The following is a 26,149-nucleotide window of genomic DNA, read 5'->3' as shown; positions in this document are numbered from 1 at the left end:
TATGAAAGAAAGCATTAAATTGAGGAGTTGCTGACAGCTTCAGAGGGTGAGTCCATGACCATCATAGCAGAAAGCATGGCAGCAGGCAGGCTCGGGAGCGGTAGCTGGGAGCTTACATGTTGAGACAACCACAAAGCAGAGAGAGAAAGAGAGCTAGGACGAGACAGAGACACACAGAGACAGAAGAACTAACTGGGAATGGTATGAGCTTTTGAAACCTCAAAGCCCACCCCCAGTGACACACCTCCTCCAACAAAGTCACACCTCCCAATACTTCCCAAACAGTTCCACCAACTAAGGGCAAGCGTTCAAATATACAAGGCTATGGGGGCTGTTCTCATTCAGACCACCACATAGACTTTCCCACATAGATACAGACATCTACACACAGACAAACATTATTCTAGTTGGTTTTCTATTGTGTGATAAAACATTGACTAATAACTTAGGGAGGAAAGAGTTTATTTGTCTTACGGATCCCAATCACAGTCCATCACTGAGGGAAGACAAAACAGGAACTCAAGCAGGGCAGGAACCTGAAGACAGGGACTGAAGCAGAGACTCTGGAAGAATGTTGCTTACGGTCTCTCTCTCCATGGCGTTTAGCTTGTTTCTCATATGACTCAGGACTGCCAGCCCAGGGGTGGCACTGAACTCCATATCAACCACTAATAAAAAAAAAAAAAAAAAAAGTCCCATAGACTTGCTTACGGGCAATCAGATGGAGGCATCTTCTTATTCAAGAGTCCCTCTTCCAAAATGACTCTAGTTTGTTCAAGTTAAGAAAAAAAAATTAAGCAGCAAACATTTATAAATACATCCAGCCAGATATGCAGACACACACAGGGACCAATGCAGGCAGATATATGAACCCTGCAAGCTACAATAATAACCAGCCAGCCCAGCAAGATATGCCTATAGTGGCACAAATGTTAAGGGAATAACCAACTGCTTTATTATTGGCTTCAAGTCCCACTCCATAAGAGCACATTCATGCCTGGTACTGTAAATCTGATCAAGCACCTATGGCTGAGGGCTCATAGGTCCCAGGGATAAACCTACTATTAGTATTTTGCAAAATGGACACAATATCAAACTGCCCTCTAAGCTCCTGTCTCTCTACCTATAGATTAGGGCAGCTCTCGGTTCTCATCAAAGAAACTCTCTGGACAACAAACTGTGGGTAATGCAAAAACTCACAGCTGGTCAAAGTGCAGGGGATAAGTGTCTATAGTATTCTCAACCATCAATGGGACATCTGTATCATGCTGCTTTACTCTAAGGTTCAGGGAACATCATAGAAGAGGGGGCAGAAAGATTGTAAGAGTCAGAAACAGGGGGAGAGGACTGGGATAACATTTGGGTAATGATAAAACTTACCCAGAAGTAACAAGAGACATGGGCGAGCTTATCTAATGGTGTTTGGCCAATGATGGTCTCATGCACTCTATTCTTTCACTTGCTAGTTGAACTGAAATCCCTAGGCCTGCTGGTCAGGAATGAACAGCTCTTGGAGAGTTGTTTGGAGTCTATTGTGAAAGTTAGGGTTTCATTTCTGTGAAGAGACACCATGACCAAGGCAACTCTTAAAAAGGAAAACATGTAATTGGGGCTAACTTACAGTTTCAGAAGCTCAGTTCATTATTGTCATGGAGGGAAGCGTGGTAGCATGCAGTAGACATAGTACTGGAGAAGCAGAGAGTTCTAGATCTTGATCTGAAAGGAGCCAAGAAGGGACTGTCTTCTGCAAGCAGCCAGGAGGGGACGGATTCCACACCAGGGTTGAGCTTGAGCACTAGAAAATCTCAAGCCCGCCCCCACAGTGACACACTTCCTCCTACAAGGCCATACCTATTCCAACAAGGCCACACCTCCTAATAGTGCCCTCCCTGTGGGCCAAACATTCAAATACATGAGTCTGGGGGCGGGGTGCAAACCTATTCAAACCACCACACAGTCTAACTATATATGATATTCTATGCCCAAGATCTTGGAAAGATCTTGGAAAAGATCTACATAGAAGATGGCTGAGGGTAGAGACTTCCAGTCTCTGGGTAAGAAACCTCTCTGCTGAGCTAGGCAATATAGAAGCCAGAAAGGCTCCTGCCCAGGAAGCTGGGAGCCAGAGACACCTCCCCATCATCTATCATTTTATATCTCCTGAGCCAGATGGTCCCCTTCAAACCCCTCTCCCTGGTCTTCCTTAGCACTCAGAAATACATTCTAAAGAAATGGATGGTTCTCAGAGTTCTTCTGTGGAAGCTGAAGTTGTCAACAGCTTTGCTTTAGGTCATATACATAAGCTATCTTATTCATATATGCTGCATATTCTCAGCTTTTCATTAGAAAAACATCTGCCACACCCTTGCCTCTCTTCCAGTGCACACAAGTTTGTCTCTTCCCAACAGTGCTCCATCACCACCATCACTAATCAAAGCTCTCCACACTGATCCCTGACAGCTGGCCCTACCCTCTACTCCCATGTGCCCACAGCTGCAACTGCCACCACCTTCTTCTCTCCTCTTCCTTCTTCCCTTCTGTGGGTTGGGGTGTCCTCAAGAGCTTGCTTTTCAACAAGTCCCTGTGGGTGCCAATTATTATCTGTTTTTATCTCTGACAGAACAGTTTAACAGAGTGTTATGGGGTCTGCTTAGATCCAACACAACTCAAACAGCAGGTCCATGCAGATGACAAGAATTTATTGTAATCAAGCCGCTACTGCTCCATCAGGGTTACAGTTCAGCTTCTGAGTCTGTTCTGTGACCCTGATCGATCAGTAGCAGCTTGATTACAATACATTTTTGTCATCTGCATCAACCTGGTGTTTGAGTTGTGTTGGATCTAAGTAGACCCCATACAGAAGGAGGGTTTATTTTAGATTCCTGGTCTTAGAAAATTACAGTTCATCATGGCAGGCAGGGAGGTAAGGATGGTGGGCCTGGCTCCATCCTTGGCAAGGGGACATTATGGAGACAGCTCCCACCTGGCTAGAGCTGGAAGCAGAGAGCAAGATCAATAGAGATGGGCCAGGCTATAATCACCAAGGGCTTATTCCCCAGTGACCCATTCCCATCACCCAGACCTGATAACCTCTACAACAGCATCATCATCTGGAACCAATTAGGGACCGTGCCTTCAAATATCTGAGGTTGTGGGAGACATTTTAAATTCAAACCATAACATGTACTGGTGTGAGCAGAAAAGGAGACTTGTCTTCTGCACCTGCTATGTGCTAGGCCTGACATCTAGTAGAAAATAGCACGTCAGTCCCTTCTCCTGCCTGTGCCTTCCCATGGTCCTTACACACAAAGGTGTCCAGCTGAGCTCTCTCTATCTGCATGGCTGGCTCTGTGCCCAGCCCAGTTCTCTCCTGCCATTCTGATCCCTGAGATCTAAGAACTACAAAACACATTGCAGATGAATCCCTCCTCTTCATCAGTGATTAAGGTTTCTACTTCCAGTCTCTGGGTAAGAAACCTGTCTGTCGAGCTAGTCAGTGTAGAAGTCAGAGCAGACTTTCTGTCTTCCCCAAGAACCTGGGAGCCAGAAGCAGCTCTGAATAGTGTGTCATTTCCCATCTCCAGAGCCTGACTGAGGCCTCTAAAATCCAAGTAGCCTCCCAGGTAGACACTATGGTCCATGTCTTGCCCTGCTAAGAACCTCCTCCGAAGTTGGGGAGAATGCATAGGAGTGAGGAGGAGTTTTATAATCCCTTCCTACTCTTTTCTGAAAAGATTAGGAAGGAAGAAAAGGTTCTGTACAACCTTATTATGCCTCTCTCTCTCTCTCTCTCTCTCTCTCTCTCTCTCTCTCTCTCTCTGTCTCTCTCTCTCTCTCTGTGTGTGTGTGTGTGTGTGTGTGTGTGTGTGTGACAAGGTTTTGCTTTGTAGCTCAGGCTGACCTTAAACTCATGATCTTCCCATCTCCATGACCTCACAGCTGTATAAGCACCGCCCCGCCTTCTCCTCCTGGCTCTCCTCTTATCTGGGTCCAGCAGTTCACACTGTTGACGCTTCGTTCTGTTTATAGCTGCTGGAAGACCCCTCCTTGATGAGTGAAGGTCGTACTCCTCTTTCTATACCCAGACCCCCATGACTGGGTCAGAACCCACCTTTCTTCCTGTATCTCTTACCATGTCCCTTTGGTTGGCATATGTTCTAACCAAATGAACCACCTGCCTTTCTGCAAAAGTAATGGTGACTTCCCAGCACCTGCCTTTGCTGCCTTTCTGCAAAAGTAATGGTGACTTCCCAGCACCTGCCTTTGCTCCTTGCATTTCCTGGAACCCACAGTCCTACCTCTCCATAGCTCATGCCTTCAGAAATCTCCTTCACTCCTTACCACTCCACCCAGGTAGAGTCTCTCTTTCTTGGCTTCTCCTACCACTCTCCCTATTTTTTTATACATTTTTTATTTTTTATACGGGATCTCATTTATCTTAGGCTGGCCCCAAAATCATGTAGCTAAGGATGACCCTGAACTCCTGATCCTCCAGGAGTGCTGAGATTAAAGGTGTGTACCACCATTCCTGATTTATGCAGTGTTAGAGATCAAACCCAGGGCTTTGTAGATACTAGGTGCCTTTGTTTCATTTATAAAGGTGATTCCTCACAGACATGCCTACAGGCCACCTGATATAGACAATCCCTCTTTGAGGCTCTCTACCCAAGTGAGTCTAGACTGTCAAGTTGATCATTGGAATGACAACTGACAAAAAGGAGTGACCACCATACCAGGCCAGTACTCTATAACTGAGCTGCGTCCCCTGCTCTTATTAGGACTCCATTTTCAACTCTCTTCTGACACATTTATTGTTCTGTGTTGACTTGCCTGCTCTAATAGACTATAATCTTTCAGGACATCAAGGAATCTCTTATTTCTTTCTGTGTACTATGTCCACCAGGAATACAAAGTACTCTCAGTAGAGGCACATTCTATAATAAAAGTAAGTCCTACCTTACAGACATCAGATGCTACCAGGCTTCAGACTGATTCTGTTACCTGCATGCTGCTACAGAGATGACTTAGTATTTGGGGGACAAGGAGTTGGAATTTTTAAAAATTCACTTATATTTATTTTATGTGTATAGTTGTTCTGCCTGCATGTATGTGCGTGCACACAAACACGCAGAGCCTGCGGAGTCCGAAAGAGGACATCAGATCTCCTGGAACTGGAACTGTTTGGTCTTTCTTATGTTCTCCAGATTCCCAAATAATCACATGAAGATATTTATTTATTTATTTATTTATTTATTTATTTATTTATTTATAAATGCCTGGGTTGTAAGACAGGCTTGTTCCCCAACTAATCTGTAACTCAATTAATCTGTTTGTACTATTCTGTCTGTCACGTGACTGGCTATCTCTCCTCAGTTTCATATGTCTGATTTCCTCTGAGTCTTGGCAGTGAATCTTACCACATCTGTTTCCCAGAGTTCCTTTCTCTCTCTGCCAGATGTCCCACCTCCTGATCCTGCCTCAGCTTATTGGTTGTATTAGTCACAGTTTCTATTGCTATGTTCAGACACCATGACCAAGGCAACACAAGGACATTTAATTGGGGCTGGCTTACAGGTTCAGATGTTCAGTCCATTATGATCAAGGTGGGAGCATGGCAGCATCCAGGCAGGCATGATGTAAGCAGAGTTGAAAATTCTACATCTTCATCTGAAGGCCAATAGGAGAAGAGTGGATTTTAGGAAGCTAGGAAGAAGGTCTTATAAGCCTACTCCCAGAGTGACACACTTCCTCCAACAAGGCCACACTCTACTGCAACAAGGCCACACCTTCTAATAGTGCCACTCCCTGAGCCAAGCATATTCAAACCAACATATTAGCCATCAGATTTATATTGATAGGTAATGCTTTTTTGGAACTGGAGTTTCAGATGGTTGTGAATTGATGTGTGATAGTTGGGAATTGAACCCAGGTCCTCTGGAAGAGTGGCCAGTATTCTTACCTGCTTGAGCCATCTCTCTAGCACTGCTTAAAAAATGTTACCGCATCCTCTTCTTTGGACTAGGTTGTATGACTGAAGTGAGCTGTTACCTACAAACCAGAAAAGTGAGCTTTAGGCTAAAGATTTAGAAGCTGATAAGTGGAGTTCAGTCTCAAAGCTGAGTCAGACCTGTGGCCAGCTAGAGTCAGGGGGAGAGACAGTGCACATGGCCAGGGCTGTGTAACTGCCATTACCAAAGACTGAGTGTGTGGGTGTAAACATCAGTGTGCTGTAGTACGGAAGAAGGGTGATTTCTGGGTGCAAGCCTAACTAACATGAGGCAGCAAACACCCAGGGCCTGGGAAGCATGTTAGGCTCAAAGTGGCTCAGGCAACCCCTCCATATTCTTAGAACCACATTTCTGGTTGATAGGCCCCTTGTGTTTGAGCCATCCTTCTGTATGGATAGCCACCCTTCAGCTCGGCCCAGCGCTCCAACTATGGAAAGATGCAGGTTTCCTCAGCTTAGAGAACCACAGCCGACTTTCTGAGCAGCAGCTGTTCCCTTCCCATTCTTTTTTCAATTGCAAGCCATGTCTATTAACAGTAAGATAAACATGACGTCATAGGCTTCCGGTTCTTTGGTAGTCTTGGGTTTCCCAGTGGGATCAGATAATACATAGGCTAGAGGGAGGGAACTGTGTGTGGAGAGAAGGTGCCTCCTGGCAGCTGGAAGCAAGGAAATGGGATTTCCCTGGTCTTCGTCTGAGCTGGGCAATGGGTTTTGCAATGCCTGTGCATTGCCAAAAGCAAGTGGTTATAGGTTTGAACTTTAGGTGGGGTATGGGTCTCCAGGGACCAGAGGGAGTTGTAGTTAGAGAAAGGGGACAGAGCCAGGTGTAGTAGCACACACCTTTAATCCCAGCACTGGGGAGGCAAAGACAGCTGTATCGTGAGTTTGAGGTCAGCCTAGTCTACAGATCTTTCTGTACAGACAGCCAGGCAGTCTCAAACAAACCAAAAACAACAACAAACCAAAAACAAACAGCAGAGGAGAATTGGAAGGGGGAACCCAGAGAAGCCTGAGGCAGTGCAGTCATTAATCTCAGACTCTCCTCCACCATGGTCAAATCTGGTTCTAAAATCTGGTCCGTGACAGATGCTTAGGCCTGCCTACCCACTTCACTGTAGGCAGCTCTGCCTCCTGCTTCCTTCCTGCAGCCCAAGGTAGCTGATAGCACCTCCTCGGTGACCAAAGCACGCCCTGCCCACCTGGCTGCTGAGCTATTTGTGTGTTCTGGAGATCATTGTTTAGCCCTTGGAGACCTCTGTTCTTGGGCATTGTTTTTATAGACTGCTCTTTCCCAGTGGCCTCAGAAAAGTAGGTCAAGGTAGTTAACCTGCTTTAGGGAGAAGTGCCAGGGTTCAAGACATCCAGCCTGGTGTCAGGACTCTTGAATTCTATTTTCAGCCTCACAGATAACAGCTGCGAGGCAACTCTTCCAAGAGCATTCTCCCTTCTGGGTCTTTCTGAGCCTGGCTTTAGGTCTCAGGATTTTTTCCCCCCTGAAGCTGCATCCCCAGGGGCTGTCATTTCCTTCTCCCTTCCCTTCATCTGGAAGATAGCTCTTTAGAGCTGTCCCCTGCTCACTGCCTGTGTCTGGAGCAAGCGCAGGGCTGAGAACTGCAGCTCACAGAGAGATTAAAGGCTTTGGGTGGACAAAGAGGAGTGATGGGGCCTGGTGAAGCTGTCAGAATGTTGAAGGACAGGCCTTGGGGATATTGCATGGATGCTGACATCCTGGATGTGAGGGGAGGTTCCTGGGCTATGCACGATGGCTGTAGCTTGCCTTCTATTTCTAAGTCTTCCTTCTGTGGAACACAGAGAAAGCCTGGTTCGTACAGAAACTCTGACAGAGGAGACTATTGGAGCCATCCAAAGGATACTGTTTACAGAGAAAGCACAGGGAGCAAGGTAGAGTTTGGCTAAAGAATATTAATCTTGTCTTGGCTTGAGCAAACCAGTCTTAAGAGGCAGTTAGCCTCCAGCCAACACCACAGGGAGCCAGAACTGGCAGTCCTCGAACAGAGTACATATGAAAGGCTCTACTATGGTGTGCTCAAGCAGATATGGGTAAAGGTGGCAGCCTATTCAACCTGTTGGGAAGAACTGCCCCACTTACAGTGCAGTCATGTGTCTCAGTATGTACTGCAAAGCTTCATGCTAGCTGATAAGGAATCATCTTGGGCAGTGTTCTGAGCTTGAACCCCCTACCCAGTTTCTTGCTGCAAAGCCGTCTAATCTCTCTGCACCTTGATCTTACTGTAAGTTAGAAATAGCAGTATAGATGCTGTTTGCCAAAATGATGTTCCTGATAAAATCACTGTAGGAGCTGCTGGGGATATGGCTCAGCTGGCCAAGCACTTGCCGCATTCGTGTGGGGACCAGAGTTTGGATCACAGCACCCATGTAAATGCTGGGTGGAAACTTGTAATTCCAGCTCATGAGAAGAGAAGCCAGGACATCCTTGGAACAAGCTGGCTGTCTAATGAACAAATTCTGGGATCAAGAGAGAGACCCTGACTCAATGAATAAGATGAAGAGCAACAGAAAAAGAAACATGACATCAACCTCTGGCCCTCAAATGCATTTGTGCACATGCTTATGCACACACTCACACACAGAGAGACACACAGACACACACACACACACACACACATCATGCATGTGCATGTGAACAGAAAGTTTACTTACTTCTGCCAACCTACATCAGAACTTAGAATGCAGTGCAATGTAGGCTACTGCTTGCCTCCCGTAGTAAGCCAAAGGCCGACACAGCTGGTGGCTCATTGTTGCTGCCCAGTAGCAAGAAAAAATACAGTGTATATATTGCTAGGCAGGGAAAAGATAAAAATTTCAAGTACAGTTTCTACTGAAGGCGTATTACCTTCACACAACATAAAGACTGGCCATCATAAGTCACAGACGATCTGTACTGAGATCTGTAAGAGCCTGGCACAGACCCATTGTAATGGGACCATTCAGTAAATGCAATTTCTTTCCCTTTTTGTTCTGTCCTTACTTGGGATTTCTGCAAGCAAAGAGGAACCTATTTAAGGTAGAAGTCCCAAGTCTGGCTTCCCTCCACCCCAGCGTTCCCCTAAGGAGCTGATTTTTGTTCTGTCACCTCACAGTCACCTGCTCTCGAGGATGGGACTCTCGAATTCAGCTCTTTGGTTTCACACTGTCTCTGTTGTGTTATTTTTCCTGAGAGTTCATATCTATTAAATCCAGATAAAGAGGATATCAACAGACCAAAGAAACGATCCCATCCACGTCTATCTTGATGGACAGAGGAGTTTGCTGGGATCACGTATAGGGGCATACACGAGAAACCAGGCAGTTTTACCATTGGAAAGCTTGCCCAGCGTGGGAATAACTCTAAAAGCTTCACCACTGGTGCCCTGGTGCAGCGTTCAGGCGGCTACACCACTCCAGCAATTGCTTACTGGCCATGTAACTTTAGGGACAAATCCTGTCTTAGTTCCTTTTTTATTGCTAGGATAAGACACCATAACCAAGGTGACATTCTATTTAATTAAAAAGAAAACATTCAATTTGGGTCTCACATTTCCAGAAGGTAGCAGAGACCACAGCCATCATGGTGGGGAGCATGGCAGCAGGCAGGCAGGCAGGCAGGCAGGCAGGCAGGCAGGCAGGCAGCAGGCAGGCAGGCAGGCAGGCAGGCAGGCAGGCAGGCAGGGCTGTGGATCAGAGCTTACATCCCGTCAACAAGCATGAGGCAGAGAGAAAGCCAACTGAACTAGTGTGGGCTTTTGAAACCTCAAAGGCCATCCCTATTGACACATATCCCCCAACAAGAACATACTTCCTAATCCCCCCAAACAGTTCTACCAACTAGGGACCCACATTCAAATATATGAGCCTATGGGGATTCATCCATTCCACTATAATCTATTCATACCACGACAACTTCCTCCAGTGATGGACTGTAAAGTTCAATATGACATAAACCCCTAACCAAGTGGTTTTTGGTCATTCTGTTTATCACAGCAACAGGAAGCATCAGATTAGGGGGTGTGCAGGTGGGTTGGTGGGTGTGTCTGGGGGAATGAAGCCAAAGAAAAATAGAAAATGCTGGTTTGGGGTGCAGTGAGCACTGCCTCCAGATCCAGGGACTGGATCTTTCTGGTTTTATTTTTGCTATGGGAAAAAAAAGAAGAAGAAAGAAAGAAAGAAAATAGGATGTAAAACAGTATGTGGTGCCCACTATATACTGTAGGTTTCAGGGAATTTCTCAACATGAAGCAAGGCTCAAAGAGGTTAATGTGCTGACAGAGAAACCCTGTCTCAAAAAAACAAAACGAAACTAAATAAAATAAAATGAAGGTCATTGCATTATCTCTCAGGTCCTTCTCTAACTTCTATGGTTGGGAAGACAACAAAAAGCCTCCATCAATAGGCAAGATGATAAATTAAGAAATAGAAATAGAGATAGAAAGGCCCGGGAAACAGAAGGCAGAGATCTCCAGGGCTTGGGGCGTTGGCCTGTGGTTTCTGTCCCTTTGTGTCTGCTTCTCATTCTATCAGGTCAGGTGGAAGAGACCAAATTCAAATCCGCTCTGGGACATCGCTGGAGGGAATGCTGGTTGCAAAGCTTGCAGATTACAAGAATAAACCTGGGGAGAAAAAAATCAAGCGGACTTCCTGAAGCTTTGGTGGTTGGGAGTGTACTGTATTTCCTGCATACCAGGTAACAAACACCTAGAGTTTGGGGACCCAAAGAAAGAAGAGGGTTATGCCTCAATTTCTGCTCCTTAGCTTCCCTGGCTTAGTCTGAGCAGCCTGGATGGAGCTGAAGGAGAGGCACACCTGCAGCTTCCAGCGCCCGGCTGACCTGGCATGGGGGGGGGGGGGTGTCATCAGTTTGAAGGACACGTCACCGTCCCGCTTAAGGGCTGAGCTGGAATTCCGACGGATGATCCACCGAGTGCCCAAAGAACCTGGGCTCCCTGGGACGTCAGGTAAGCAAAAGGCTCAACCCACACTGAGGAGGGGAGAGGGGCTGGGATGGAGGCGGGGCTCTCGAGCAGCCCGCCAGTGGCCAAGGGGGAGGGGCGTGGCAGAACACAGCTCCGCCCCCTGCGCGCCACCTAGCTTGCGGACCGGAGCAGGAGGCGGCAGCCAACCTCGACACTGAATGGGCGGGTGGCGTCCCGCTCTGTCCCGCCCGCCGCCAGCCCCCCATCGGCTGCTCCTGCCGCGCCCGGGTCTCCGCCCGCTGCCGCCTGAGCCCGGCGGGCTGTGAATGAAAGGCAGGCGCGGCCGGGACTAGCTGCCAGCGACGCGGCGACGCCGGCCTCCCGGGAGGCGCGCTCCCCGCCGAGATGTACGGTAAGGAGGGCTTGGCGCCCCGGCTCGGGCCGCAAACTTCCAGACGCGGACCTTTGTCCCCCAGAGTGGCCCCTGGTGCAAAAGCGAGAACGTGGATTTGGTGCCAGGCTGGGCTGTTTCAGTCGCCTGTGAGCGTGCGTCTGTGCCGAGAGGACAAAGATGCCTCAGGCCGGGGGACTGTCTGGTCCCCGAGGTCCCTCCGGCAGGCGTGTGCAGGCGCTAGGGGCGGTGGTCCATAGCCTGTTAGGGACTCTGATGGTCGAGAGGCACCCGGCTTTGGGAAAAGCGAGTGTCTCCGGAGCTGAGCCAACGGAGTGTTGGTGGAGGTGATTGTGTGACAGTATTGCAGAATTAACAAAGAGGCTCGTGCTTGCGAGTTTGATGCGCGAAAGTGGTCCAGGGTAGAGGAGAGCTGCTCACTGCTAGTCGGCTGCCGGGCTCCTTGGATGTGGGAGGCGGCGCCGGCAGTGCAGGCGCTGGAGGTTCATCTCTCTGAGCTGGGTGGACTTGGCCTCTACCTAACACTGCTGCTAGTGGTATGCAGGCTCTCGAACTTCCAGATTGGCCCTACGGAGGGCTGATGGGAAGAGATGCTGCTTCGAGGGTCTCTCCCAATTACGCAGCCACCGCCCCCACGGGTGTGTGGCGGCTCCAAGACCCTCATGGTGCACGGCTCTGCTTGCTCATTTGCCAAGATTCCTCTGGTTCTGCAGGCAGTGTGGATGAGGAAAGCGCTCCTTGGGTCCCACTTTGCAGCTCATAAGAGTGGACCAGTCTAGGAATGAGCTGTCTTGCAGAGCCTACCAAGGTACATGTGTGTGAGTGTATTCCTATGGACACCGATTATTAGAGACCAGGTCTCTGGTAGTTTATTCTGGGGCCAGCAGAAGATTTGGAGCCGTGTTCTCCCTCCCCTACTGCAGGGTAGGGGCTCGGGCTGCACCTGAGGGGTGAGTGATCTAGAGGAGCATGTTCCCAATTTAACCCGTCTCTGAGTCTGCTGGCTGCCTCTGTGAACAGACCATGAGTCACAAAGTTTGTTAGCACAGAGAGCTTGCTGAAAAGGCTCAGCAGTTGGTGGGCCCCCTTATTTAGAAGACAAAGACTTAACTTTTGCCTTCTTCCCAGGCCAGTTGATTACACAGCCACACTGATTCCTATAGAGGTGTCAGCAGGTCCTCACAGCGAGTATTAATTCTCTTGGGTGGAGGGAATGGGGGGAGGGGAGATGTCCTCAGAGGCTGGACCCCTAACCAGTGGGGACGCTGAAAAAAAGGTGACTGGACTTGTGCTTTGCCTTTTGTGAAGTAAAAAGAGCCATATACCTCTTTTTATTCTGTTATTCTGTCTGTCCCCCCCCCCCCTTTCTGCAGAGGGAACAGGCTGAAACTGCAGATCACTTGACAAAAGCATGTGACTGCAGGGGCACCTGCAGCCAGGAAGCAGTTAGGACAGGCCCGTCAGTATGGGCCAGAATTAACAGCTCTGGGTCACCATATTACAGCTAGTAGATAATGTGGTAACTTACTTAGGATGTCTGAGATTTAGGGTTGGCAGGGGGAGTTGGGGGGGGTGTGTGTCCTGGTCTGCTCCTGTTAGAAGAGCAGGCTAAAAGGATGTGAAGTCAGTCTATCTGCGGGCTATTTTCAGATGCACCACGAAATTCCAATTCTCTTTAATAATGTTTTTATTTCCCCAGATGCAAACAGAGCAGGGACTAATCCTGAATGGTTCATAGAAAGATTGTGATGAAGGGCTCCTCTGGGTAGTTGCCTACAGCCCAGGAAAGGCACATTACTGCTGGGTGGGAGCTGGCCCCTTGCAGAGACTGGTCTCTGGAGTTGTCTCTGCCCTCCAAGGGAGCCTCGCTTGCCTGCCTGTGTTATAGTGTGGTCTTGCCTTAGTGAAGAGTAAGAGGCTGCAAAGCTGTTAGCATTCTCTCCCTAGACATCAGTGATGGAAGGAGATGGGAGAAGAGGACAGCCTGGGCTACATAGTGAGTTCCTGGTTAGCCAGTGCTGCATAGGAAGAGGCTATCTCCATAGGGAGAGGATATCTAGAGAGAGAGAGAAAGAGAGAGACTTACTATAGATTGGTTTTCTTTCACCTAATTTTCTAAGTGGCCTGTCCAGGGTGACAGGAAGAATAAGACAAGGTGACACGGGGCCTCTTGGCTCAGTTGGCCCCCTGTCTCCCTTCCCCAAATGTCTCAGGAGAATGCTTATCATTAGATGCCATCATTTTATGAACTGATGGATAGTAAGGACGTATAGAACCAGAAGCTGCCTAAGAGGTGTAGATAAAGGTGACCTTTGATCACCTACCTTGGTGATGCAATCTATTATGAACTCAGATGCTTGAACTGTGCCCTATCCTCAGACTGTGTCCTCACCCCTTGCCAGCTCCACAGAGATCTTCATTTTTCCTCTTGTCAAACTCTACTTTACCTTTGTCCTCCACAACTCGGTTATCTTGCTTGGCTCCTTCCTTTGCCCTGTAAGAGACCAAAGGCCTTTTGTCTTTTCTGGAGAGCACAGTGGGATCCTAGCCCTGGGATCTGTGGACACCAACCCAAGAGCCATGTTGTCTAAGGCTTTGTGGCCTTAAACAAGTGGGCTTATGTCTCTAAGTTCTATTCTCTAGAAAGTGGTGAGATGCCCGCCCACCTCCCAGGTCTGTGTGCCCTTCAAACGCCAAGCAACAGGGTCAAGAGCTTCATAAGAGGTTCTATGCTTGCACAGTAGTGCACAGAGCAGCCTGTCCATCTCAGGCCTTCATGGAGCTTGTTCTCTGCCTATTTGCATCTCCTCTCACCACAGCCTAAACAGACGTGTTACCTTGACCTTGCTGACTGTGACCCACTAAACAGCTCTTCTCTTCCTGTACTTCTGGTTTTGAGACAAGGGTCACACTATGCATCCCGAGTTAGCCTTGAAGCTTCTTCATACTCCCGCCTTTGCCTCTGGAGTGATGGGCTTATGGGGGGGGGGGGGCATACTCAGCCTGAGCTGTTTTCTGACCCACCCAAGCTATTACTACCATTCACTCAGCTCTAAACCACAGTCACCTTTTTAAATGGTTCTCCAAAGGGACACAATTACTTCATATATTTTGCTTGTTTGTCTGATTTTTTTTTTTTTTTTTTTTTTTTTTTTTTTTTTTGAGACAAGGCTTTTCTATGTAGCCCTGGCTGTCCTGGAACTCACTCTGTAGACCAGGCTGGCCTTGAACTCAGAGATCTGCCTGCCTCTGCCTCCCGCTGAGACTGAAGGTGTGCACCACCACTGCCCTGCTCTATAGTCTTGATTATATCTCCAAATGTGGAGTGACAAGAGTCATGGTGAAAATTACTTTGTCCTGGAGAAGGACAGTCACCAGACAAGTTTTCTACCAAGGTGGATCCCACTGTCTTTTGGTTGAGATTATATAATCAGGATTTAACCTATTCCTCTCACCAGGGCCAGAGGCATGAGAATGTCCCACTTCCCCACTGAGGTCAGATGGAGCTTCCTGAGAAGGGTGCCTCCAGAGACTGAGGGCAGCTGGCCAGGAAACATACAGAGACTAGAGAGGATTTCCCCACCACACCGTGGTCTGGGCTTGCTGGTCCCACTGAAGCCAAAGCTGCTCTAATTCCTCTGTATCCTCAGCTTGTGCTCCCCTCCCTGCTTTGTGACGGAGGTTGTTCCCTGTAGGGAGAGCAGTGGTGTCCAGCTTTTGAAACTCTGCTCAGTGCATCCAATATATTCTGCACAACTGTTATAAATGGAGCAGAGGAATTGTGTTGCCAGGATGACTCTCCTTGAGATGCAAAGACTCACCTTTGCAGAAATCTGCCTGTTTGCCTATTTGTCTCTCTGGTTTCATCTGTCTTGTCTCTCTGTGTGTGTCTCTGTCTCTGTCACACACACACACACACACACACACACACACACACACACACACACACACACACACTCAGTCATAGTGGCCTCTCCCTGCAAGTCTTGAGCCTCCTGCAGTTCCTGGTACCCATCATGCTTGGCCTCAGCTACATAGCCCGCCTTTCCTTCCTTATACCCCTGTTCTTTATTCTCCTCTGGAAGAGGCCCCATGGGCAGAACTTGTTTTCTGTCTCTTGTTGCCCACAGTTCAATGATTCAGGCTGTCTCAGTGTTGTTCTTTCATATCAATTAAAAACAAGAAGTTAACATTACTTCACAGAAGATCTGGAGAGAAGGGGAGAGGCAGGGATGGGGTGGGGTGGGGGGTCATCCCTTCCCTGCTTCCCTTTCACACCCATCTTTGGGGCTTGGAATTATCTCAGTGGTAGAACCAAGGCTTGATCCCCAGTACTACAAAACAAAACAAGCAAACAAAACCCTAAAGAACATGCCGGGCAGTGGCGGCACACGCCTTTAATCCCAGCACTTGGGAGGCAGAGGCAGGTGGATTTCTGAGTTTGAGGCCAGCCTGGTCTACAGTGTGAGTCCAGAACAGCCAGGACTACACAGAGAAACCCTGTCTCGGAAAACAAAAAACAAAAAAACAAAAACCAACAACAACAAAAAACCCTAAAGAACAAACTCTTGAGCTGGACAGTGGTCCACGCCTTTAATCCCAGCACTCAGGAGGCAGGAGCAGGTGGATCTCTGAATTTGAGGCCAGCCTGGTCTGCAATGTGAGTTCCAGGACAGCCAGGGCTATGTAGAGAAACCATGTCTCCAAAAACAAAAATCAAACAAAAGAACAAACGACTGAATAAAACCCACCAATGCTCCTGTTTTCTGTGTTACAGTTTACCAGGATACTATGATTTTGCCATTTGGTCAAATCCTTGGTCCTTTCCCTTCACATTCTTTCTGGATCTCTGCTGTGTTTGTCACTCTTGGTCAGTGACCACGAAAGAGCACTGAGCACTGAGCACTGACTGGAGCAATGCCCTAGCCCAGTTCTGACCCCAGCTCTTCCCCTCAGGTAACCTTGAACTTGAGCTTTTCTTAGCGTGCATGCACACATATATGCTCGGAAAAGAACGCCCACCTCACCATCGAAATTAATTTGAATGAGAGTTGCCCCATTTTTCTCCTTTCCTCGGTTCTTCACTGCTTCTTTATTTTGTTTGCGTGTATATGTATGATATATGTGTTTATGGTGTGTGGGGTGTGTTAGGGCACCCACACATGCCATGGAGCGTGTGTGGTGGTCAGAGGATTGCTTCAGGTGAGAGCCCTCACCTCCCACCCACCTCATCTTGTCTACCACAGCCCTGTGTGTGCCAGGCCAACTGGCCTGGGAGCTTCCAGGGTCATCTTATCTCTGACTCCCATCTCACCTTAAGAATGTGGGGGTTACAGTTGTATACCGCCATGTCTAGCTGTATGTGATAGGTTTGGGAGACTTGAACTCAAGTCTTCCCCTTTGCATGGCAAGATGCATTTTGCCCTCTGAGCCATTTCCCTACCCCCTTTGCCTCTTGATTTATGAAAAGAGGCAAAAAAATATATATATATATATCAAATAAACAAAAACATACACCTCATGGCTTAAGAACGGTGCTTGTTAATTCAAAGAAAGCTTAATTTTTTTTAAATGACCTTTATTTTCCTTTACTGTTGCCGAGAGTAATGATCCTTCTAGGGAATCTGAAAATATAGCTAGCTATAACAAATACTGTCTTAATACCTGTTCTATGCACTTATTTACATGGTTGGAATTACTCCTTTTATACAAGGTCATGTTCTTTTCTTTCCTACATGGCATAGACATAGCCATTATACATATACATTATACATATACATTATACATACACACATCCTCCTAACCTCAAGTTAATGAAAAGTTGCCACTTGTTAGTTAAAATAGATATTTGAGGCTGGGTTGTTATAGCACAGTGGTCAAATCTATTCTTGACACACCTGATGCCCTACATCAGTCTGTATGTCACTTAGTTCTCTATTGCTACATTAAAAATCTTTTTTTAGGGCTGGTGAGATGGCTCAGTGGTTAAGAGCACTGACTGCTCTTCCAGAGGTCATGAGTTCAAATCCCAGCAACCACATGGTGGCTCACAACCATCCATAATGAGATCCGATGCCCTCATATGGGTGTCTGAAGACAGCTACAGTGTACTTACATAAAATAAATAAATAAATTCTAAAAAAAAAAATCTTTTTTTAATAAAAATTTTTTAATAAAAATAAAAATTAAGTTAAAAGAGAAAAGATTTATTGACTCACAAGTTTAGCAGTTTCTGTCTATGGTCAGTGGGCCCCATTGTTTTGGCTGCACTGTAGTGGGAAGTGGTAAGGAAGCTGCTAACTTCATAGTGGCCAGGAAGCTAAGAGAGATCGGAGGAGGGCCAGAGTCTCAGTGTCTTCAGGGGAAATCATGCCCCAGTGACCTGACCCTTCGGTTAGCCTCAGGTCTTGCACCACTTCCCAATACCAAGCTCACAACTAGGCCTTCAGTTTATGGGGCTTTGAAGAACATTCCAGATCTAAATTATAGTAGATCCCAGAACCATGTGCCCATGCACACACATGGCCATATTTAGGGGACTCATATGATATTTACATATATATTCATATATATGTGTATTATAATGTTAGAATCAGGCTAAGCCCATCTAGCTGCTCTAACATTTATCATTCCTCTGTGATGAAAATGTTCAAAACTCTTGTCATCTAGCTAAAATGTATGTACAGGGGCTAGAGAAATGGCTCAGAGTTTAAGAGTGCTTGCTCTACTTCCAGAGGACCTGAGTTCGAATCCTAGCACTTACATCAGGTGGCACACAACTGTCTATAACCGTGATTCTCAACCTGTGAGTCTCGACCCCTTTGGGGGTTGAACGACCCTTTCACAGGGGTAGCTTATCAGATATTTACTTCAGGTTTCATAACAGAAGCAAAATAGCAGTTATGAAGTAGCAATGAAAATGATGTTATGGTTGGGGTCAGCACGGCATGAGGAAGGTTAAGAACCACTGGCCTATAACCCCAGCTTTCGAGGACCCACCACCCTTTTCTGGCCTCCACAAATATGCACATTCATACACATAAGTGAAAATAATAGAAATAATCTTAAAAAATAGTAATTCGTGCATTGTAATTGTCTGTAGTCACTCTACACCAGATAGCTACAATTTGATTTTTTTTTTTTTTTGTACATTGCTGTTGACTGTACGTGCACGGTGTGGGGGAGGGGACACATACCATGGCACACTTGCGAAGGTCAGAGGACAATTTCTGTGGAATTTGGTTTCCCCTTTTCACCTTTGCATGGCTTCTGGGGATCAAACTCTGGCAGTCCTAGGTTTTTCGTTTTGGGGTTTTTGTTTTGTTTTGTTTTTGAGACAAGATTTCCTTGTGTAGCCCTGGCTGTCCTGGAATTCATTCTATAGACCAGGCTGGGCTTGAACTCAGAAATCCGACTGCCTCTGTCTCCCAAGTGCTGGGATTAAAGGCATGCGCCACCACTGCCCTGCTGCCCTAGGCTTTTTTTTTTAAAAAAAACAAAAAACAAAAAACAAACCGAAAAAACAGGAACTCACTAGGCTGACCTGGGCCTCAGAGGTCCTCCTGCTGAGATTAAAGGCTACTGCCACCTGTCCCTACAGTGATTTTTAAAGGCTATGGTAGGATGCACTGAATAAAGAGATACCCGTGAGCAAAGTTTTTTTTTGACTGCTGGAATTTTCCCTGAAACTGTAGTCCAGGAATCAGTGTAAGTGCATAAACACGTTTTAGAGTCTTGTTACTAGTGTCAGAATTGTAGTTCTTCAGTTTTTGTAAGTAACACTCCTATGAGCAATTCTCAGAATGCCTACCTTGTGGTACCTTCAAAGGCAGTAAACACTAGGGATTAGCAGTCTAGCTTCAGTTACTCCTCAGTGTTAAGGCTCCAGTTAATGCTTGGGGCTAAGGGTTTGGTTGATGGAGCACTTAGCATCCCTAAGGCTTGATTTCTTATCTCTGTTAATCTGGTCAAGTCGTTTATATCTTTCCAGTTTGCATTCTGGGTATGCAGTCTATGTAGTTGGTATGTACACATGTGCTCACAGCGTGCAGAAGCCAGGTGTTGACAGTGTCCGCCTTTATCACTCCCTGCCTTATTTCTGTCTGTCTTGGTTTGTTGTTTGTTTGTTGAGACAGGGTCTCACAGATTCAGAAGTTCACTGCTTTGGCTAGGCTGCCTGCCATTGACCTCAAGGGATCCCCTCCTGTCTCTGCCACCCTAGAGATGGGGTTACAGATGGGCTCTACCACACCCAGCTTTTTGTGTAGGTTCTGGGAACCCTAACTTGGGTCCTCATGCTTCCAAAGCAAGCACTTCACCAATTGAACCATCTCCCTAACCCCTAACTTGTATTTGATTACTAACATGTCCATATCTTTAAACATCTACATTTCAGTGAATTGTAAGAATATGGGTGTTATATTTATTAAGGGTATATTAGCCATTTGATTCTCGTTTGCTTGGTTTTATTCTGAGTGGAAATAGACAAAAACTGCCAGTTATTTGTGGTATAGCAGCTATGTATGACATAACATAGGGCATCCTAGAAGACACAAAAATATATAAAAGTCTTTTTATGGAGATTGTGTCTTAAAAAGCCAGGGAGATGGCTTAGTAGGTAAACATGCATGCCACCAAGACTGAAAATTCAATTCCCACGACCCACATGGTGGAAGGAGAGGACCAACCTCCACTATTTGTCTTCTAACTTCACATACACTAAATAAGTGTAACAGATACCATTTTATTTTATTGCATGTTTTACAAGGATGTGCTTAGTACGTGGCACACAGTTTATTTAACTTCATCCAGCGGTCTGACAGCAATCTCTTGATGTGGGAGAGACTTGTAAGGTGGGAGACACTATGTGCTGACTTAACATTGCCTGAGTTCTATAAATTGGGGTTATCATTTCTATTTTCAGTAAGAAAACGGAGGCATAGATAGTCGAATAAACTTGCCTACAGCCACCTATTTTCGGGATAAGGCTGAGATTTGAACTTGGACTTTCCAACTCCAAATGCCATCACTCTAGACCATTCAAACTTTCCAGAGGATCCAGGTCTTCCTCTGTGGTGCTCACTGTACCGTACACCTTTAGACATGCACATGATGAGCTGGGAAGAGCAGGAGAATAAGGTGACAGAAACACTGATTCCTGGACTACAGTTTCAGGGAAAATTCCAGCAGTCAAAGGTGACAGAGTTTCTGAAAGTGACACACCACTGTTCTATGGCTCCAGACACCCACTTATGAATGGGGTCTGGTCATAATCTACCCTCTTATCTTGTTTTGCTTTGTCAGAGAAAGGCTCCAGAGAGAACCCTGAAGGACTAAATAAGAGTAAGTAAGAAAGCACAAAAACCGCTGGGCAGTGGTGGCGCACGCCTTTAATCCCAGCACTTGGGAGGCAGAGGCAGGCGGATTTCTGAGTTTGAGGCCAGCCTGGTCTACAGAGTGAGTTCCAGGACAGGGCTACACAGAGAAACCCTGTCTCAAAAAAAAAAAAAAGAAAGAAAGAAAGAAAGAAAGAAAGAAAGCACAAAAACCAATGTGCAGTGGTGGAGAGCACAGGCTAGTGATGTCACATGTGTTTCACAGTCAGGCAGGCAGGAGGCAGGCAGGCAGGCAGGCAGGCAAAGCAGTGGGACTGGAACCTTCTGGAACAAGACGTGCTTCCTGTTTCCCTGAGAGTTTGCCTATGAACTAGAACTTGCCCTTCCACCTCAGGCCTAAGCAGACTGGATTTGATTGTTACTGCCTCAGAGGTAAGTTTAGAGTAGGCTGTGTAGAGCAAACCTGAATCCTATGTGGATCTCATGCATAGAAAGTGTACCTACAGCCGGGCAGTGGTGGCGCACGCCTTTAATCCCAGCACTTGGAAGGCAGAGGCAGGCAGATTTCTGAGTTCGAGGCCAGCCTGGTCTACAGAGTAATTTCCAGGACAGCCAAGGTTATACAGAGAAACCCTGTCTCGGAAAACAAAAATAAAACAACAAAAAAAGAAAGTGTACCTACATCCTATGTGGGCCTGGCTGGGACCAGGGAAGAGACAACCGAATAGGCTTGTCAAGTCACAGAACTCTGGACACTTAATTCAGGCTTCTAAGTTTCTGTTGTTTATATGTGTTTTTGAGACAGAGTCTTGTGATGTAGCCTAGACAGATCTACTGCCAAGCTGACCCTTAGCTTCCTGGGTACTAAGATTTCAGACAGGCACCACCATTCCTGGCCCAGCTTTCTTCATTTATAACTTGTGTAAAAGATTATCCCTAAATTATAAGAACACTTGTACAGACTTTGCCTTAAGATCTCTCAAAATGGCATCATTCCTGCCAGCACCTCCTAGCTTCTCACAACCCATGCATGAAAGAAACTTCTAGAATGGAAGCATAGAAGATGATACTGGGAAAATCAAGAGCTCTATCACACGTTTTCTCACGCCTCCCGGATGCTCTGTCCTTTATTGTTATTTTTTGTTAAGTATTCATCCCAGTGGATGCCAGTTATTTCCTTACCCAACAGATCTCTGAGCCCCTTGAGCACAGTCTCTATGGAGCACACAGTCTCAATAATTCCTTTTTATTTTTTATGTGCACGGGTATTTTGCTTGCATGTATGTCTGTTTGAGGGAACTGGAGTTACAGACAGCTGTGAGCTGTCCTGTGAGTGCTGGGAATCGAACTCGGGCCCTCTAGAAGAGCAGTCAGTGCTCTTAACCACTGAGCCATCTCTCCAGCCCCTGGCACACACGGTTTCTATCTTATTCAGTTTCATTTTCCCAAGTGGAGAACTTTGGCACACAGTGAGATCTCCCAGGTTTGCACTGAACTTGAAAGCCGTTACGTGTATCCTTCATACACACAGATATGCCTAGCAGCCCACGAGTCTATGCTTTCAGGGAATAGTGATGGGCTAGGAGTCTCACTGAGGTCTGGAACGTTCCTGAAATGATAGCAGCAGTTTATTGTCGTCCTGATTGTGCTTGCTTTCCCACGCTGGTGATAACTCATATAAGAACAGTATAATCATCTGGCTTCCTCTTCTGGTTTGAAGTTTCAGTCTTGGGAAGCAGCCCTTGGTTAGCTGTGAGAGATGGCCAAGGAGGCCCGACATTTGCAAGGACTTCCTCCTAGTTCGTGGAGCTCAACATTAATGCTACAGTCTTCCTTTTCAAAAAGGAGGGTCGTCTAGTGGTCTAAGTACCGGCAAATCTTTATTTTGGTTTTCGTTCCTGTCACAAGACAAGATGGAAAGGCCCTTTGAGGCAAAGGCAGAAAATGTGTTTCTGGAAGCGCTGGCCAGAGTGAGTGTTTCTGACAAACAACAAGCCTATGCACCTTCAAGTCTGGGAGGTGCGGGGGAGGTTCGGGGAGTGTACCATGTCTATTACCTAGGTCTTTTTTTGACATTGAACCCCTGAGTGTGTATCTAGGCTAGCAGGCCTGAGCCCAGCAGCTGGTATAGACAGGAAACCCATCTGACCGTTTGGAAGTTACTCATTAGGACTCCTTCTAATGTCTTCTCCAGACAGCACTCTTGGAGAACAGAGCTGAGTGTTCTGGAAAAGCGTGGGTGGTGCCGGGCATCGGCCACACTGTCCTTCTGCTTCATCAAGGACGTTTCTGGAGTGTGTGGGGGTGGGGAGTTGGCCATCAGAACCGGTTCCTGCTCTGTTGCTGTGTGAATTTGGGCAGGATTCTCTGCCTCCCTCGGCTTTAGCTTTTGCCATCTGTAAATAGGAAGAGCTGGACTGGATGGTCTCCAAGGGTTTCCAAGCTCCTACAGCTTATGAAGTGATTGGCAGGGCTAGTTTATCCCCTGACCCAGGCTTCTGAGGCCAGTGGGCAACCAAAGCCAGGGTGGGTGGTGGGAATGGATGGTGATATGGGGGTGGGGAGGAGCAAATCATCCTGTGGGAACCAGCCAGCTCGGGTTCTTTCTATAGCCTGGCTAGGAATCAGCTTCCTCAACAGTAAGTCAGGAATAGGAATAACTATCTTTTGTACTCAGCATCTGTCCTGGGTCCTGACCAATGGGCGATCGTGCTGACAACTGTGCTAGGCCAAGGCACCTGGGGCCACCATTTTTGTTTTGCATGCATTCAAGTTTCACTGAAGATTCTGCTTGATAGGCAGGCCTTTCTCCATTTCTTATCCCCACTCTCAAGGATAATAAGGTCTCAGAAGTTAGATGTCTTATGCAGTCACCCAGCTTACCTTGGTGGCACAGCTCAGTTAAAAAAAAAAAAAAAAAAAAAGCAGCTTTGATCTCCTGTTGATCCATCCTCCATATGAGTGCTTGAAATCACCATTTCCAACTGGTCTACATCAAAATTGGAAAGGCTGTGCCTCTGAGGACATGACTAACAGTAAGACAGGAGAAAATAACAATAGAAGAAGACATTAGTCGGTGAGGTATTAGACGAAGGGCAAGGTGCAGACTTTATAAGGAACGGAGGAAGCTCAACAAAATGGAAGAGCCTTCATTTTAAGATGTACAAGAGACTTGACTAGGGTGGGCTGGTACAGGGCTTGCCTAGAATGAATGAGAGCCTGTGTTTGATCCCTTATGCTACAAAACAAACAACAAACAAGCAACAATAACAAAAAACCCACATGGCTTCTCAGTTAAGCCTTGCAAGGCAGTGGTGGCACACACCTTAAATCCCAGGTCTTGGGAGACAGGCAGGCAAATCCCTGAGTTTGAGGCCAGCCTGGTCTACAGAGCTAGTTCTAGGACAGCCAGGGCTATGTAGAGAAACCCTGTCTCAAAAAAAAAAAAAAAAAAAAAAAAAAAAAAAGGAAGAAAGAAAAGAAAAGTGGCTGGAGGTTGGGGGTATATCTCAGTGGGTAAAGTGCTTGCCTGATCCTCATATAAAAAGCCAGGCTGGGTGATGGGTAGGCCAATAAGCAAGCTCCAAGCCCTGGATAGAGACCATATCTTTTTTTTTTTTTTTTTTTTTTGGTTTTTCGAGACAGGGTTTCTCTGTATAGCCCGGGCTGTCCTGGAACTCACTCTGTAGACCAGGCTGGCCTCAAACTCAGAAATCCACCTGCCTCTGCCTCCCAAGTGCTGGGATTAAAGGCGTGTGCCACCACCGCCCGGCCAGAGACCATATCTTAAAAAACAAGGTAGATGGCTTCTGAAGATTTCCCAGAATGAGGATCTTGCTACTGAAAGAAGAGGGGAGCTATTCATCCAAGGGGAAGAGATTTGGTGTTTTCCTGCAAGTCATTTATGTAGAATCCATACCTGGATGGATGGTGGACTCCTCACTTTCTTGCTAAATAGTCACTTTGATAGCATCTGTTGTTTGTTGTGAGACTGGCTATTTCTGGAATGTGCCATGGGCCATTAGAGGTTTGGCTTTAGGTGTTTGTAAGACATCTTAGGTGCTAGGGCCAGGCTCCAGGTGGTCATGGTCTGATTGGTGAAGCATGGGAATATTGTTTTTAGTTTTGAATTTTTGCTTCTATAGCCAGATGAGTGGCTGGTCAAAATGTGATATTTGCATATAACAGAATGTTACTTAGTTCTGAAAAAGAAGGACTGGGGCTATAGCTCAGTGGTAGAGGGAGTTTATGCCTAACATTCATAAGGCCCTGGGTTCAATCCCCAGTGTTGAAAAAAAAACAAAAACGGCCGGGCAGTGGTGGCGCACACCTTTAATCCCAGCACTTGGGAGGCAGAGGCAGAGGCAGAGGCAGAGGCAGAGGCAGAGGCAGATGGATTTCTGAGTTCGAGGCCAATCTGGTCTACAGAGTGAATTCCAGGACAGCCAGGGCTACACAGAGAAACCCTGTCTCAAAAAAAAAAAAAAAAAAAAAAAAAAAAAAAAAAAAAAGAAAAAGAAAGAAAGAAAAAAAACAAAACCAAAACAACCAACCAACCAACAAACAAACAAACAAATTAAAAAAGAAGGGGGTGGGACTAGAGAAATGCAGCAGTTAAGAGCACTGGCTGCTCTTCTAGAGGACCTGGGTTCAATTCCCAAAACACATTTAAAAAAAAAAATTGTTTTTTTAAAAGAAGGGAACCCTCACATTCTACAACATGGATGAACCCTGAGGACATTTTCAGAGACAAGTGTTTCCTCTAGTAAACCCTCAGTGAACTACTGGAGTTGTTTAATCCCTAGAGACAGAAAACAGAATGAATCAGGGGCTGGGGAGACAGCTCAGTCATTAAAGCTCTTTCCATGCAAACGTGAAGGAAGACCTGAGGTTGGCTCCCGGAGACCACATACAAAAGGTCAACGCAGTGGTGCACACTGGTAATTCTGTTGCTGAGAAGTGGAGGCTGGCGGTTCCCTGCAGCTCCAAAGTGAGAAATCTTGTTTCAAAAACCAGGCGGACAGTATGAGGGGAGAGCAGGGGCCGTTTCATGGGTAGCAAGCATGGGAAAGTGTTTCGTGGGCAAAGTGTGTATTTTTAAATGAAAAGTACTCAAGACAGCTGTAAAGCCGCATGAATGGACTTAGTACCGCTGACTGGCCTACACTTTAAAAGAGTTAAAATGGGACATTTTTGTATTGTTTCCTAATTTCGATTTAATGTTTTTCATATGTATCAGTGCTGTGCCTACAGCACATATGTCCCTGCACCCTGTGCGTACAGGGCCTTCAGAGGACAGAAGAGGACATCGGATTTTCTTGAACTGGCATTATGATGATTGAGAGACACTATGTGGGTGCTGGGAATTGAACTTGGGTCCTTTGGAAGGGCAGCCAGTGCTCTTAACAACCACTGGGCCATCTCTCCATCCTCCCCACCACACCCCTATTTTGAGGCAGGG

At 46.6% G+C, this 26,149-nt stretch overlaps 1 protein-coding gene and 1 long non-coding RNA gene across 5 annotated transcripts in view; one reads left to right on the top strand and one right to left on the bottom strand.

Annotated features, from left to right (window-relative positions):
* Positions 1-458: 458 nt before the first annotated feature.
* On the bottom strand, positions 459-10,990 carry LOC143443977 (uncharacterized). 3 transcript variants are annotated; one of them, XR_013113437.1, is made up of 5 exons: positions 10,832-10,990; positions 5,960-6,048; positions 5,573-5,667; positions 1,622-1,716; positions 459-668 (listed from the first exon to the last, which is right to left on the bottom strand). It is a non-coding gene; the product is annotated as an uncharacterized LOC143443977 (long non-coding RNA). The 3 variants fall into 3 exon arrangements; XR_013113435.1 differs by lacking the exon at positions 1,622-1,716 and adding an exon at positions 1,381-1,555; XR_013113436.1 differs by lacking the exon at positions 1,622-1,716 and adding an exon at positions 1,381-1,555 and having other exon boundaries at positions 10,857-10,990.
* A 136-nt stretch (positions 10,991-11,126) lies between these two features.
* Positions 11,127-26,149, top strand: part of Efr3b (EFR3 homolog B) — a 77,489-nt gene continuing 62,466 nt past the window's right edge. The window contains exon 1 of one of the 2 annotated variants that reach the window (XM_076942224.1): positions 11,127-11,353. In XM_076942224.1, the coding sequence (XP_076798339.1) occupies positions 11,347-11,353 (7 nt within the window). In that variant the 5' untranslated portion in view covers positions 11,127-11,346. The remainder of the gene's footprint in view (positions 11,354-26,149) is intronic. The other variant, XM_076942225.1, reaches the window with a different exon arrangement.

Source organism: Arvicanthis niloticus, chromosome 11 (assembly GCF_011762505.2).
Source record: "Arvicanthis niloticus isolate mArvNil1 chromosome 11, mArvNil1.pat.X, whole genome shotgun sequence".
Taxonomy (NCBI): Eukaryota; Metazoa; Chordata; class Mammalia; order Rodentia; family Muridae; genus Arvicanthis; species Arvicanthis niloticus.
This window is presented reverse-complemented; position numbering and strand designations above follow the sequence as displayed.